This window comes from Aegilops tauschii, chromosome 6, assembly GCF_002575655.3.
Source record: "Aegilops tauschii subsp. strangulata cultivar AL8/78 chromosome 6, Aet v6.0, whole genome shotgun sequence".
NCBI lineage: Eukaryota > Viridiplantae > Streptophyta > Magnoliopsida > Poales > Poaceae > Aegilops > Aegilops tauschii.
In genome coordinates this window covers 482,432,111-482,449,265 of record NC_053040.3, presented here as the reverse complement: position 1 = coordinate 482,449,265, position 17,155 = coordinate 482,432,111, and the positions used below count along the sequence as shown (strand labels likewise).

The window sequence follows — 17,155 nt, the reverse complement described above, 5'->3', positions numbered from 1 at the left end:
CAGAGGTCCCATCCAGGACGCCTGCCGGGTATGGGGCACCCACCGGTCCGGCGCACTCCTCAACCAGGACGCCTGCCGGGTATGAGGCCGCCGCAGCCACCTGCCACCAATCCATCTTCAGAGCTATACTGCTGCATCTACCTTGCACGGTCTAGCTGTCGTCGACGCCACCACGACGCCAGACAACTTCCTCCTCCTGCGCGAGTCCATCTTCGCGGATCAGACGTCGAGTCTCCACTGCGCCATGCCGCCGATACCCACCATCGATGATACTGTTGATGCCACACGCTCCACCTACATGCCATCTCGCGTAGACTCTGAACTACCAGCAACTCCACCACCCTGAGCAGTCCTCGGCCGACGCCTTCAGGAAGGAACACGACACCAAAGTGCCATCATCGCCCAAACAGAGGAACAGAGGCTTTCGCCTGCGCTCATGGCAGAGGTGGGGGCGTAGGATCCACACCGAAGCCTCCAGGAAGGGAATCGGCGCCGAGGGCATCGACTTTGGCGCAGCCGCCACACCGGCCTGGAGTTTCCCACGGATCCATGCCCACCCACCAGATCCGTCAAGCCTGCACCGGGTAGGTATTGGAACTAGCACGAACCGGAGCTGATCGAGTCGGAGATGACACTACCGGGATTCACAGCCGTCCGCCGCCTGCCAGATTCCCACCGCCGCGCACGTCAGAGCCGACTCCGAACGATGCCGGCCTCACGCACACACCTCTGGCCACCCCCAACCATGCCGGTGAGTGGGGGCAACCTTGGCGCGCACCCACCACCGCTCATGGCCGCCAGGCCGGTGCCCGAGCCCACACCATCTGGAGGGGAATCGATCTGGGGTGGGGGCCCCAGATCTGCCGCCGCCAGCCGCCATGGCTGGCCCCACGCTGCCCCCGCAGCCGTGGAGGCACAACCGCCGCTGGAATCCGATCGGGCCGCCGCCGCATCACGCCCACTCCGCCTCCACGCCAGTCGAGCAGGTTCGCCATCACGTTTCGGCCAGAGGATCCCCTCGCGAGGAGAGGAGGAAGGTCCGCCGTCCGCCGTCCACCGGGCGAGCTTCGCTCGCCGGCCTCCTCCGGTGGCGGCGGAGAATAGCTCCTTTGAACATTCTAATTAGACTGTGGCAGAGTTGAAAATTAGTTACAAGCTGGATGAAATTCCCTGCTGCCCCTTTGAACATTCAGCCGTGGATCCCCGCTTGTCTGCTCTTCTTGCTGACGAAGCGCATCTTGTGGGCATTGATGGTCCAAGAGATGATCTTGCTAGTTGGATGCTGGAAGATGAAAGTAGCTTGGCCAAGCATCGCAAGGTGCTGTCCATTGTTGGCTTTGGTGGGTTGGGAAAAACAACACTGGCAAGGGAGGTCTACCGCAAGATCCAAGGGCATTTTCATTGTCAAGCTTTTGTCTCTGTCTCGCAAAAACCTAATGTAAAGAAAATTATGAAGGATTTAATCTCCCAATTGCCTTGCAAGGAAGATTTTGCGAAAGGAATCGACACTTGGGATGAAGCGAAATGTATTGTGAAGATAAAAGAACTCCTACAAGATAAGAGGTAATTTTCAGTCCCCTTTTCTAACAAATATATTTAGGATTTCTTAATACTAGCCTGATATACTGCAATGAAAAAGAATCAAACTGTAAAAAAATGTGTATAGAGGTTAAAGATCAGTGTTGTACTCAAAGGACTCGAAATATGCTACACCACACACTGGATATTCAAACAAGTGTTCTAGACGATTTTGTTTTTACTCACACAAGTATTGTAAAATGATGCTTGTATGATCATGGGCAAACATTTCTTAGAGTGAAATCTTTTTTGAACTTAAGTTGGTTAGTTTTGAGTTCCAACTATGGCTAAAGTCTTAGTTAAGTAAGCAAACTACAGATGGCAACATAAGCAATAGGCAGATGGTAGAGCTTAACTTGTTGAGTACTTGCGCCTTATATGATGCTTAGATTATCATGGTTTACTTGCTATTTATTTTTGAGTATTTTTATTACCATCCTCTTGGAGTTCATAGTTTTTTTTTGTATATGGTTGAATTCTTTTGACATGACATTGGTATCTTCTTGTTCTGCACTTGAAATATTTTTCGTAGTTGATTAACATTAACTACTTATATCTATTAGGTATCTCATCGTTATTGATGATATATGGTCAATATCAGCATGGAACGCTATCAAGTATGCTTTCCCAGAGAATGATTTTTCTAGCAGAATTGTAGCTACTACACGCATTGTTGATGTAGCAAGATCATGTTGCCTAGATGGTAATGGTCGCATGTATGAAATAGAAGCCCTAAGTGATCTGCACTCTAAAATATTGTTTTTCAAAAGAATATTTGGTTTGGAGGACCGTTGCCCTGATGTGCTAAAACAAATTTCAAACAAAATACTGAAAAAATGTGGAGGCCTCCCATTGGCAATTATCACTATATCAAGTTTATTGGCAACGAAGCCAGTGGTCAAAGATGAGTGGGAGAGGGTCAGAAGGTCTATTTGTTCTGCATTGGACAAAGGCCGAAGCTTAGATGGAATGAATAGCATACTATCACTTAGCTACAATGATCTTTCACCTAATCTTAAGTCATGTTTGTTATATTTAAGTATATACCCTGAGGATTATGTCATTGTGAGAGATATTCTAGTGAGGCGATGGATAGCAGAAGCCTTTATCTCAGAAGAGCGTGGACAAAGCAAACAGGAGGTTGCCGAGAACCACTTCTATGAGCTAATTAACAAAAGCATGGTCCAACCTGTAGAAATTGGCTATGATGGAAAAGCTTGTGCTTGTCAAGTCCATGACATGATGCTTGAGCTCATTATTTCAAAATCAGTCGAAGATAATTTCATCTCTTTGGCAGGCCATAGTCAAACTGATTTGGTAAATCATCATGGTCTTATTCGGCGACTATCAGTCCAACACATTGACCAAGAGCTTGCATCTATATTGGCGAATGAAGATCTGAGTCATGTGCGATCTCTAACAGTGACCGCATCAACTTGCATCAAACACTTGCCTATGCTTGTTCGGTTTGAAGCTTTGCGTGTACTAGAATTTCAAAATTGTGAGAGTCTGAACAAGTATGATATGAATGGTATAGATAAACTGTTCCAGCTGAATTATCTGAGCTTCAGGGCCACTGACATGTCAAAGCTACCATCAGGAATTGTGAAGCTATATGGTCTAGAAACGCTAGATATTAGAGATACATAGATAGAAGAATTGCCCACTGGAATTATTCAGCTTGTTAAGCTACAACATCTACGCAAAGTTTCTTCCTAGCTCGAGCTCTATGGTACCTCTTATCTGGCCCATTGGTTTGCTTCGAGATTTGTGCAGAAAAGGAGCGCAGCTGTTCGCTGCAGCGTCATTAGCAGGTGCTGCTTGCATGCATCTCTGCTGTCCACATGCAGGTACTAACCTGTCATATCTCTACTGTCTACATGCAGGTACTGTAGTCACCTGAGTTTGCCAGGAAGCGAAGCAGAGAGAGAGCGCCGTTGTGCAAAGTTTTTTCAGAAGATTAAGAGAGAGATGCATGCACGGGAATAGTCTTGGAGAGAGAGAATCGGATGCATTGCAACCTCATGTCATAAACAGTAGTAGCCCAACGTTTTCTAAATCCATGAAAACAAATGGCAGCAAAGATGCAAGTAAGCTTTTTTGACGAAATAGATGCAACTAAGCTAACACATGATATATATTATTGTTATTTTTAACCTTGTTTTTTACGCAGCGGAACAGTATCCTGCAGTATATATGTAATAGGATGCTCATGTCGATTTATTCTGGACATACTTTGCATTCAATCAAGGACAACAGCATAAAGACAAAAAGAAAAAACGTTGTGCAAGAGATATGTATTGGATATTTTAATCTGGATGTACTGTAGCCATGCAACTGCTGCCAATGTGTCAGAACCAACCCGAGCTACTCCGCCCATTCATTTTCTAATCGACTGTGGTGGTTACTGTTTAAGTAGGCCTGCAATCCTTGTGGAAGCTGCTGTACCTGGCACATATCCACATGCAGTAGAGCCCAGATTGGACGACAATGATAGGAGGTACCGTGTAGCCCGCGCTAGGAAAAACCGCTCTCCAACATCTACTCACTGCAAGATATCCCGGTCCTCACGGTGAAATGAAGTTACCAAATGGGATTGAAAATATGAGGAATTTACAGGCGATCTCGGGATTTAATATTATCAAGAGTCCATTACGTGCAGTCGAGGAATTGGGGAAACTGAATCGTTTGAAAGAACTCCATCTACTGTTGGACGGTGGAGGATCTCAGGAATACAAGAGACATGAAGAGATGTTATTCTCTTCACTGTGCAAGCTTGTCACTTGCAAACTCCAGTCTTTATGGATATACTCTCCGGATTCAACACCCATCCAGTTCTTAGATTCTTGGTCCCCTCTTCCATATAGCCTCCAAACATTTTGGATGACCAGTAGCTACTATTTACCAAAGATGCCAAAGTGGATTGTACCAGCACTCACCAGTCTCTCATACCTGAACATTAATTTGATTGAAGCAACAGAGGAGGATCTGCGGTTGCTGGGAGAGATGCCGGCCTTACTTTGTCTGAATATAACATTCAATACCTTCCAAAAAGAAAGGCTTACCGTACAAGGCATTGCATTTCCGTGTTTGAAGGAATTATACCTTATCTGCTGGGAAAGTGCAATTTACTTGACGTTTGAAGAAGGAGCACTGCTAAAGCTGGAGAAGCTTGTGGTGCCGTTTTTTGTTTCAGCGGCAGAAGCGTATGGGTTCTACTTGGGTCTTGGCCACCTCCCATGTCTGAGAGATGCCATATTTACTCTCTGCAATTATGTAGGCACATCTTCCGTAAGCTACTCTGCTGCAGCTACTGCTATAAGGAACGAGGCAAATTGCCATCCCAATCGTCCCAAGTTATCTATCCGGGACCGAGTTGGAAGAAAGCTGCATTGACGATGAAGAGAGCTAGCTGTCAGGGAACTGACATTTCACTACCAATGCAAGAGGTATTAATCACAATTATCAATTTCGTATAACACTATCTGACGCCCATATGTGACATGTTTTTCCTTCGTCTATTCAGTGAATCTTCTGTTAAACGCAAGTGCATGATGGCTTCATTGAAATGTCGTGGTGATGCCTGAACCCTTAAGACATCACAGAGGAAGTGGTGTCAGTTGCTCTGCTACATGGTACTATTTGCTTTTCAGGGAATATTGTATGATTAGAATTTCTTGCATTGATTACTATTTTTAGGAATTATTGTGTGTGTACTTGTGCAAGTTAAAAAAATTCAGAACAAAGACGCTAGGTGCGTCCGGCTTTAAATTAATGAAGCCCACAACATAGGCAGCGTATTGACAGATCCAAACCTTACACACACATCAACGTCCTCGGGCCACGCACGAGGACAGTCATAGGGTTCAAGGGCAAAAGACCGCGAGCAAGAGTTACATGGCTCGAGGGCCAAACACTGGGCACGCAGGCTCGCAAACGAACAAAAGGGCCCCTCCTTTAAGGAGTGGAAGCTGGCTCCCTAGCCATCATGTACACCTGGCGGAGACGGTCTTGAGCGTGCTGCATCCTCTCAGCATCCTTGCGCCTCGCCAACGGACTCCACTGCTGCAAAAACATATTGCATTTGTAGATAACATTAGCCGGGTGGGTCGGGAAGATCCCCTCATTAGCTAGTTTGTTCCTAGTCAACCAAAGCATCCATAACAGTGCCCCAACACAGCTCCACAACACGCGTTTTCCGCTCCCCTGGACCTACTCTAGAATGGCCACTAGATCGTCAGTGGACCTCGGGTCCCAAGATACCCCCACTAGTAGAAAAAGGGCCTATTGTCCCAGTTGGTAAGGGCCTTTTGTCCCGGTTTTCGAACCGGGACTAAAGGGTCGTTACTAATGCCCTAACCCTTTAGTCCCGGTTCTTACACGAACCGGGACAGATGGGCCTCCACGTGGCCGGCGCGGCGAGCCCAGGCAGGATGGCCTTTGGTCCCGGTTGGTGGCACCAACCGGGACCAATAGCCTCCACGTGGCCGGTGCGGCGAGCCCAGGCAGGAGGGCCTTTGGTCCCGGTTGGTGGCACTAACCGGGACCAATAGGCATCCACGCGTCAGCATTTCAGGGGCTGGGGTTTTTGTTTTTTTTGAAGGGGGGGGGGTTGGGGGGTTTTGGGGGGTTAATTTAGGTGTTTCATATATTGTGTTAGCTTGCTAATTAATAGAGATAAGTGTCCTCTCTTATCTCCGTGCTTGGTCGACGCTACGTACTATATACGTATGGAGAGGACTAGACACGCTAGCTAGTAAGCAAATGAAGGAAACAGAAGATCGTCATGAACATATGCATACAGAGAGAAGTGATATCGACCACCTCTCCTTCTTCGAGAGATTGGTCGAACAACAAGTTCTCGTATATCTATCCGACACTACCGGCTACATATATACAATAATTATCTTTTACAATACAATCTCCTAATTAAATTGTAGGAACACAGGGTCCACATAGTATTCTCCGTTTTCAGCGATCACATGGTCAAGGAAGAATGCCGCCAATTCCTCTTGAATTGCTCGCATACGATCTGGTGCTAGGAGTTCATCCCGCATCCGAAAGATCTAATTTGAAGAAGGGGGTCAATACATATATATATGAATAAATGAAACTCGACACAAATGATGGTAATAAAATAAAATTATGAATATTATTGCTTACGCACTTCATATTGTTCGTCAGAGTAGCCCCGCTCACAGGTCGTGTGGCGGATGGACTCGCATACGTAGTATCCACATAAATCATTCCCTTGTTCCTGCCACAACCACTTTACAAGAAATAGAGGTCAATCAAACTGATAAGCAAGCATGCTAAATGGTATTGATGAAACTATAGTACTTACTTTCGGGTGTCTAAATTGTAGCTTCTTCGGCAGTCCCGGAGCTTTTTTGGTGAATTTTATCCAAACCCTGACAGACAAAGAAAACAATTACTTGATATCAGGAAATGAACAAAGTTGCTGATATGGTGGATAATGATCGATTTAACTTACTTCTCGAGCATTTGAGTCATGTCCGCATAGTCCTGGGGACCTTTTCCTCTCGAGTCTAAGATGGTTACTACTCCCTGCTCAAGCTTAATCTCTAGGAGAATATAGTGGAAGCTGCGCACGCATGCATAAGTCATCAATTACATTTTCATAACCTGGACTAATAAGGGAAACCGAATATGCACAAGACAGTAACACTCACTTGAAGTTGTAAGGAAAGAGTATTATATCTTTGTTTTCATTTATTACCAACGATCGTAGCAAGTTGGCCTCGGTATCTTCGGCATGATATTTAACCTGAGTTGCATCTATGAGATTTGTGTTAATGAACCCAATATCACCGATTTGTCTTTTCTTCAATTTGGCGATCTTCAATCTGCATAATATAGTGAGGATAATTATAAATACATGCAATGAAAGGGCTGACCTATATAGAGAGACTTAATGACAGAAGTAGTACTACTTACAGACAGTAGCAAGTGATCGTTGATTTATCGAGGACCTTTTGATTGAAAAACTGGAAGAACTCCTCAAATGGAACATTCAACAGTTCAATTCCAACGAGGTCATGCTCCGGTTTAACTCTCAGTGTCAAAGTATTCCTCCCCCGAGACTCTCTGCAGGTTTTCATGTACCAATCATGTAATCTTCGCATCATCGTTGTTAGAGATCTTTCATCTTTGACGAGAGGCTTCCCGTAATGGTATTTGTGTTCGTCCACCTCCATGATTTCATAATGTACATCGTCGGGCAGGTAATCTCCAAGATTGCTATAACCGGGCATCATCCTCGGATCATTAGCGACGATGTCGCTAGACACCTTGAGCGGGGGGCCCGATTGGTTCGCTTGTTCGCCGAGCTGGGCAATTTTTTCCCAGCTCGTCGTTCTTTTAACCTTTGATCACTGATAGTACTTCCCGACCGCTCCGCTTCGGCAAATGTCTTTGCAAGAATGCGCTCATAGTTGCCTCTCGGCGGAGACTTTGGTGGTTTTGTCAGGGCAGCCAGAGTGCGCTTCGCTTTCACCGGATCTACCTTCTCCTCCGGAGGTGGATGTTTCTTTGCTTTCACCCCTTCAAAGAAGTTCGTCACTTCGGCTCACATGATCTTCGTGGTTTCCTCCTCGGTCCTCTTGTATGGTAACTTCTCTGGAGTCTTCAGAGAAGGACCGAATCTGTATTGCCTCCCGCCTCTGGCAGCTGTATTGCTAGACGCCGGCAGAGCAGACGGAGCGGCTGCGGCTGTCTTCTTTCCTTGCTTACGAGGCGGAGGAGAAGGACTACGACGCGCCGGAGCAGCGGCGGGTCTCTTCCGCCCTTGCTGACGAGGCGGAGAAGGAGGAGGCTGGCTGCTCTGGCACGCCGGCGCAGGCGGAGAAGGAGGCGGAGTGCCGCCACGCGCCGGAGAAGGAGGCTGAGTGCCCTGATCACTCGCCGGAGGAGGAGGCGGAGGAGGAGGCGGAGTGCCGCCACGCGCCGGAGAAGGAGGCTGAGTGCCCTGATCACTCGCTGGAGGAGGAGGCGGAGTGCCCTTACTCGCCGGAGGCGTCCAGTTCGGAAGGTTAATGAGCTCCTTCCGCCATAGGCATGGAGTCTTCAGAGCAGAACCCAGCCGAGTCTCCCCTTCACCGGTAGGGTGGTCAAGATGGAGGTTCTCAAATCCCTCCGTTATTTCATCCACCATCACCCTAGCATATCCTTCTGGAATCGGCCGACAGTGGTAGGTTGCGCCGGGTTTAGGAGGTAAAACAGAGCCAACAACCACCTTGACTTTGAAGTTCTGCCATTGCGCCATAAGGTGGCAATGTTGAGACTCCGTGATAGCATCCACGGGGTAGCTAGCAGGAGCCATCAAGACATGCTCCAGCTGAAGCAGCTCGGTGGAAGCCACGCTGCTTCTCCGCTGAGATGGCGGGGTAGCTTCAGGGGTAGTTTCAGCATGTCGATTGCCGTCTCCTTCCTCTAGCGCTTGAACCCTTTCGTGCAGCTTCTGAATTTGGGTCTACTCCATTTTTTTCTCCTCTCCTGGCTTTTGTAACCACCTGAGTCCGGAAAACCAGCCTTCCACGGAACGGAGCCTGGCGTGCCTCATGTCCGTCCAGGGTGCTCAGGATTCCCGAGGGCCATTGTGAGCTCGTCGTTCTCTCTGTCTGGAACGAACGTCCCTTCCTGCGCTGCATCGATATATTGCTGAATCTTCTTGACTGGTATTCTCAAAAGCTCATCCGTCCAAACGCACCTCCCTGATACAGGGTCCAATTTTCTGCCAGCCCCAAAGAACCAAGCCCGGCAACGGTCTGGCCAGTTCATTGTCTGTGGTTCAATCCCTTTTTCAAGCAGATCATTCTCAGCCTTGGCCCACTTAGGCCGGGCTTTGAGGTAGCCACCTGACCCCGTGCGATGGTGAAGCTTCTTCTTCGCAGCATTCTTCTTGTTTGTCGCTGACATCTTCTTACTCTTTTCCGATGTCTTGTGGGCCACAAATGCGGGCCAGTGATCTCTGATCTTCTCATACCGGCCGATGAATTCTGGTGTCTTTTCTTTGTCGACAAACGTTTTCAGCTCATTCTTCCACCTCCTGAATAGGTCTACCATCTTCTTAAGAGAATGAGACTTGATTAATTGCTCTTTAACTGGCTTCTCCGGATCCTCCTCTGGCGGTAGGGTGAAATTTGCCTTCAGCTCAGTCCAAAGATCATCTTTCTGCATATCATTGACATAAGACACCTCAGGGTCTTCCTTCTTAGGCTTATACCATTGGTGGATGCTGATCGGGATCTTGTCCCTAACAAGAACCCCGCACTGAGCAGCAAATGCTTCCTTTGTCCGGATGGGTTCAATCGGTTGGCCGTCGTGCGCGATTGCTGTGATCTCAAACCTTTCATTCGAGCGCAACTTTCTCTTCGGGCCTCATCTCTTTACCGAAGTTGTGCTTGATCCGGAGGGCTAGAAAAAAGAAGAAAGACGAGAGTTAATTAATATGTGTACATACCTAAACAATGAATGCACCAATTAGCTAGTCAGCACAGGCTTAACTAATATATTTACCTGGCCGGACTCTGTTCGGTCACCGGAGCCGTCACCACGGGCTCCTTCTTGCACCAGCATTGGGTCACCGGAGCCATCATAATCATGTCTTTCCTCCTCCACTCTATGATCACCGTAGTCTGCTTCTTCACCCTGTTCTTCCAAACCATCATTGTCGTTAAGATACGACAAGATATCACCTCCGGCTAAGATTATGTCCTCCAACACCTCTTCTGCTTGCTCGTCTCGTCCGTGCTCCATTGTTTCTGCAAATATTACAACATGACAATTATTACACAAACATGACAACAGGTGGATATATTAGTGCAAACGTAGACCTAGCTTATTCCGGGTTTGGGGTGGCCTCAGCAACGCTTCAAGGGTAGGGGCGCGGCGGGAGGGGGTAGGAGACCGGCATATTTTTTTCTAGGGTTTGGGTGTCCTCGAGAGTTTTGGTCGAGCGAGAGGGCCCGGGGGGGGGGGGGGGTGCTCCCGTGGTATAAGTTATCACGGTCGAAGTTATCCGGGAGGGGGTTATATCGACAACGACGACATACATACATGGGAAAATAATGTTATCGGGGAGGGGGTAGGTCGAACCCCCCTCGTGTTGAAGTTCTCGGGACGCGGGGTATATTAATAGAGGAGAAAAAGAGGAGAAGAAGATATTAATAGAGGAGAAGATTGAAGAAAAAAAAGAAGAAAAAAAAGAGGAGAAGAAGAAAGGAATAGAGGAGAAGAAGAGAAAATAGAATATTCTATTTTCTCTTCTTCTCCTCTATTCCTTTATTCTATTTTCTCTTCTTCTCCTCTATTCCTTTCTTCTTCTCCTCTTCTTTTTTTTCTTTTTTCTTTTTTCTTCTTATTTATTTCTCCTCTTCTTCCTCTCCTCTTCTTCTCCTTTCTTCCTCTTCTTATTTTCGTTTTTCCTCTCCTTCTTTTTCTTCTTCTTCCTTTCCTAGCTAGATATATAAAACTTTTCTAAAAATGTAACTTTTGCATATCTAAATTTTTTCCATGGATCATCATTTCTCATATATATCCATCTATAGCCACATACATATATAAATGGAAAAAAATGCTATGAACAAAAATACATATATACTTGGTAAATATTCTATGAACATCGTTTCTCATATATACATCAAAAAAATACATATATATGACAAAAAATACATATATATGACAAAAAATTACATATACATATACACACATACACACATTTATACACATATACATATAAATTGACAAAAAAAAACCTATATATGACAAAAAAATAAAAAAATTGCAGGGCAGGGGCAGCGGCGCAGGGAAGGGGCGGCGCCGCGGTGGCCGCGCAGGGGAGGCGCGCGGTGGCAGCGTAGGGCAGGGGGCGCGGCGGCAGCGCGCGGCGGCGACTGCGGGCAGTACAGGGAGGAGGAGGAGGGGATCGGGGCGGCGCTGACAGCGGGCTCGGACGCGGCGACGGCGTCGATGCAGGGCGCGGCGACGGTGACGAGGAGGCAGGGCCGGCGACGAGGAGCAGGGCGTCGGCGTCGGGGCGCGGCGACGGCGACGAGGAGGCAGGGCCGGCGAGGAGGAGCAGGGTGTCGACGTCGGGGCGCAGGGCGTGGTGTCGGGGCGCAGGGCGACGACGATGAGGTGGGGGCGGCGACGGCGAGCACGGGCAGCCTGGCGGCGTCGATGAGCTCGGCATCGTCGGGCGGCAACTGCGAGATGAGAAGTGAAAATTTTCACAAGTCTTGCTTATATACACTGAGCATTGGTCCCGGTTCGTGGCACCAACCGGGACCAATGCCACCTTTAGTCCCGGTTGGTGCCACCAACCGGGACCAAAGGCCTCTTTTCAGCAGCCCAAAGGGCGGGAAGCGGCGGCCTTTGGTCCCGGTTGGTGGCACCAACCGGGACTAAAGGGGGGCATTGGTACCGGTTCGTGGCTAAAGGGTGGGCATTGGTACCGGTTCGTGGCACCAACCGGGACCAATGCCCCCTTTAGTCCCGGTTGGTGCCACCAACCGGGACCAAAGGACATGTTCTGCCCGCGTCGCGGCCAAAGTTTAGTCCCACCTCGCTAGTTGAGAGAGCTCGAGAGTGGTTTATAAGTGCTGCTGCGCCCACCCTCTTGAGCTCCTCTCAATTGCAGGCTTTCGGGCCTAACCGTACACTGTGTGCCAATGGGCCTACTGGGCCACCTGCGGGTCTGAATCCTGGCCCATGGTTGGGTTTCTAGTCGTATTCACGCCGTGGTGGCCCAGTAGATGGCACTTTTTCTTTCTTTGTTGCTTTATTTATTTTATTTTATTTCTACTTACAACAAAATACTTACTGTTGCTATTTTTATTTATTTTATTAAATTTTATTTTTTAATTCTTTTTGCTTTTAGGTCACAAAAATTATAAACTTTCTGTTAGTGCCATTAGTTTTCAAATTTGAATTCTTTGAAATTTCTGTGATTCTTTTTCCTGCTATTTAATATTACTGTGTTTTATGATTCTATTCAAAAACAGATTTTGTTATTTTAGTTTCTAACAAAAAAATCTTTATGATAATGCTTTTTGCTATTAAAATGTCTAACAAAAACATTCTTTATGAAAATTCTTTTTGCTTTTAATGTTTTGAACAGAAAATGATTTGATAATTTTAGTTGCATAAATTTTATATAATTTTAGTTTCAATAATACTAGAGGTTCATAAAAGTTTTTTTGTTGATTCCTTTTGCTATTGGAGTTTTATAAAAGCTTTTTAGTACAAAATGCACCATCTCTTTCGAAGTTTGAGGGTTTCGGACGGAAACTCATTAGTTATGAAGGGATTTCATTTTTTTGAATTTATTTGAACACCAGACTTTTTGTGTGTTCAAAATGCACCATTCAAAGCCACATCATCAATTTTCAGCCCTTTCTGACTTTATTTGTTATTTTTCATGCATTTATTGATTTTTTTGAGCTATATGACCCTTAAATTGAAAAGCACTACAAATGAACTCTGAAAAGGTTGAAAGTTGGCATGGTGTCCTCATTTCACCCACATAGCATGTGCTAAAAAGTTGAGAGGGTTACAGCAAAAACTGGATGCACTTCGTGTACAAAATGGACAATCTCTTTCGAAGTATCAGGGTTTCGGACGGAAACTCATCAGTTACGAAGGGATTTCATTTTTTTGAATTTATTTGAACACCAGACTTTTTGTGTGTTCAAAATGCACCATTCAAAGCCACATCATCAATTTTCAACCCTTTCTGACTTCATTTGTTATTTTTCATGCATTTACTGATTTTTTTGAGCTAAATGACCCTGAAACTGAAAAGCACTTCAGATGAACTCTGAAAAGGTTGAAAGTTGGCATGGTATCATCATTTCACCCACATAGCATGTGCTAAAAAGTTGAGAGGGTTACAGCAAAAACTGGATGCACTTCGTGTACAAAACGGACAATCTCTTTCGAACTATCAGGGTTTCGGACGGAAACTCATCAGTTACAAAGGGATTTCATTTTTTTTGAATTTATTTGAACACCAGACTTTTTGTGTGTTCAAAATGCACCATTCAAAGCCACATCATCAATTTTCAACCCTTTCTGACTTCATTTGTTATTTTTCATGCATTTACTGATTTTTTTGAGCTAAATGACCCTGAAACTAAAAAGCACTTCAGATGAACTCTGAAAAGGTTGAAAGTTGGCATGGTATCATCATTTCACCCACGTAGCATGTGCTAAAAAGTTGAGAGGGTTACAGAAAAAACTAGATGCACTTCGTGTACAAAACGGACAATCTCTTTCGATCTATCAGGGTTTCGGACGGAAACTCATCTGTTAGAAAGGCATTTCATTTTTTGAACTTATTTGAACTGCAAACTTTTTGTGTGTTCAAAATGCACCATTCAAAGCCACATCATCAATTTTCAACCCTTTCTGACTTCATTTGTTATTTTTCATGCATTTACTGAATTTTTTGAGCTAAATGACCCTGAAACTGAAAAGCACTTTAGATGAACTCTGAAAAGGTTGAAAGTTGGCATGGTATCATCATTTCACCCACTTAGCATGTGCTAAAAAGTTGAGAGGGTTACGGCAAAAACTGGATGCACTTCGTGTACAAAACGGACAATCTCTTTCGAACTATCAGGGTTTCGGACGGAAACTCATCAGTTACGAAGGGATTTCATTTTTTTGAATTTATTTGAACACCAGACTTTTTGTGTGTTCAAAATGCACCATTCAAAGCCACATCATCAATTTTCAACCCTTTCTGACTTCATTTGTTATTTTTCATGCATTTACTGAATTTTTTGAGCTAAATGACCCTGAAACTGAAAAGCACTTCAGATGAACTCTGAAAAGGTTGAAAGTTGGCATGGTATCATCATTTCACCCACATAGCATGTGCTAAAAAGTTGAGAGGGTTACAGCAAAAACTGGATGCACTTCGTGTACAAAACGGACAATCTCTTTCGAACTATCAGGGTTTCGGACGGAAACTCATCAGTTACAAAGGGATTTCATTTTTTTTGAATTTATTTGAACACCAGACTTTTTGTGTGTTCAAAATGCACCATTCAAAGCCACATCATCAATTTTCAACCCTTTCTGACTTCATTTGTTATTTTTCATGCATTTACTGATTTTTTTGAGCTAAATGACCCTGAAACTAAAAAGCACTTCAAATGAACTCTGAAAAGGTTGAAAGTTGGCGTGGTATCATCATTTCACCCACGTAGCATGTGCTAAAAAGTTGAGAGGGTTACGGAAAAAACTGGATGCACTTCGTGTACAAAACGGACAATCTCTTTCGATCTATCAGGGTTTCAGACGAAAACTCATCAGTTACGAAGGGATTTCATTTTTTTGAATTTATTTGAACACCAGACTTTTTGTGTGTTCAAAATGCACCATTCAAAGCCACATCATCAATTTTCAACCCTTTCTGACTTCATTTGTTATTTTTCATGCATTTACTGATTTTTTTGAGCTAAATGACCCTGAAACTGAAAAGCACTTTAGATGAACTCTGAAAAGGTTGAAAGTTGGCATCGTATCATCATTTCACCCACATAGCATGTGCTAAAAAGTTGAGAGGGTTACAACAAAAACTGGATGCACTTCGTGTACAAAATGGACAATCTCTTTCGAACTATCAGGGTTTCGGACGAAAACTCATCAGTTACGAAGGGATTTCATTTTTTGAATTTATTTGAACATCAGACTTTTTGTGTGTTCAAAATGCACCATTCAAAGCCACATCATCAATTTTCAACCCTTTCTGACTTCATTTGTTATTTTTCATGCATTTACTGATTTTGAGCTAAATGACCCTGAAACTGAAAAGCACTTCAGATGAACTCTGAAAAGGTTGAAAGTTGGCATGGTATCATCATTTCACCCACATAGCATGTGCTAAAAAGTTGAGAGGGTTACGGCAAAAGCTGGATGCACTTCGTGAACAAAATGGACAATCTCTTTCGAACTATCAGGGTTTCGGACGAAAACTCATCTGTTACAAAGGCATTTCATTTTATTGAACTTATTGTGTGTTAAAAATGAACCATTCAAAGTAGAGACTGATTTTGAATGGTGCATATTCAACACACAAAAAGTCTGTAAAGATCGCCGACCCCAACATAAAAAAAGAGAGCATATATGCGCCTATAGAGAAAATTCAACCTAAATTCATAATAAATTTCTATGAATTTCAAAGAAATTTACTCTGAATTTAGGTCAAATTCCCTGTATAAGGGCATCTATTTTCACTTTGAGAGGAGCTCAACAAGGCAGAGAGGGACGGGCTTATAAACCGGTGTGAGCGCCCTTCGGTTGGCGAGGTGGGACTAAACTCTGACCGCAACTAGGACCAACCCTTTAGTCCCGGTTTGTGGCACAAACTGGGACTAATGGTCATGGGCCAGGGGCGAGGCTCTGCTCGCGGGCGAGGGGTATATATAGGCACCTCATTGGTCCCAGTTCGTGGCATGAACCGGGACTAAAGGGCAGCCTATGGTCCCGGTTCAAGCCCCCAACCAGGACCAATGGTGGTGGGCCAGGAGCGAGGCCCATTGGTCCCGGTTTGTCCCACCAACCGGGACCAAAGGGGTTAGACGAACCGGGAACAATGCCCCCACGAGGCCCGGCAGGCCCCTGGCCGCACGAACCGGGACCAATGCTCACATTAGTCCCAGTTCGTGACTGCACCGGGACTAATGTGAATATTGCCCTGTGACCAAAGCCCTGTTTTCTACTAGTGCCCCGCCACGGTCTAAACCGCGCTCCAAGCGAACCTAGCTAGCGGGCAACAAAAAAGACGTGGTTTGTGTCCTCGACTACATTGGAGACTGCGCAAGTGCCTGTCGACGGCCCCTGCCATTTTGCCACATTTTCAGATGTGGGCAATCTTTTGCGAAACAGTTGCCACGAAAACACTTTGATTTTGAGCGGGAGGCACGCCTTCCAAAGGCCCTTAACCACCGGCTAGGCCAGTGTGGGAGTCCTGGACTAGGGGTTCCACGGGCGTCCAGTCTATTGGATGTGGGCAGGACTGATGGGCCGTCGAGATACAAGACAGAAGATCACCCCTCGTGTCCGGTAGGGACTCCTGTATGCGTGGATGGCAAGTATAGGTGTCCGGATATGTTATTCCTTTCTGTAAAACCGACTTTTTACAACCCTAAGCCCCTCCGGTGTCTATATAAACTAGAGGGTAGATCAGAGGTAGGATCACAACATTGCTAGGCTAGCCAATCTAGGGTTAGCCAACTCGATCTCGTGGTAGATCAACTCTTGTAACCCCTATACCCTCGAATATAATCAAGCGGGAGTAGGGTTTTACCTCCATTAAGAGGGCCCGAACCTAGGTAAACACTGTGTCCTTTGTTCATAGTTACCTTCGGTCCTCAGACATACAGCTTGGCCCCCCTACACTACTAGGGGAAACCTTATACACAGAATCTTAGCAGCAGCGCGCTTCAGGGTTAGGCGCTACTGCTAAGTAGCAGCAGCGAGTGAAAACAACAGGCGCTACTGCTACTGATTTAGCAGTAGCGCGGTTTCTCGGAACCACGCTGCTACT

The 17,155-nt window shown here is 45.6% G+C and overlaps 1 protein-coding gene across 1 annotated transcript; it reads left to right on the top strand.

Annotated features, from left to right (window-relative positions):
- The first annotated feature begins 878 nt into the window (after positions 1-878).
- On the top strand, positions 879-4,974 carry LOC109783918 (disease resistance protein RGA5-like). Its single transcript, XM_073502616.1, has 5 exons — positions 879-986; positions 1,127-1,563; positions 2,142-2,895; positions 3,429-3,464; positions 4,198-4,974. Exons 1-5 carry the CDS (start codon positions 879-881, stop codon positions 4,972-4,974), a joined length of 2,112 nt encoding a protein of 703 aa, XP_073358717.1.
- The last annotated feature ends 12,181 nt before the right edge of the window (positions 4,975-17,155 follow it).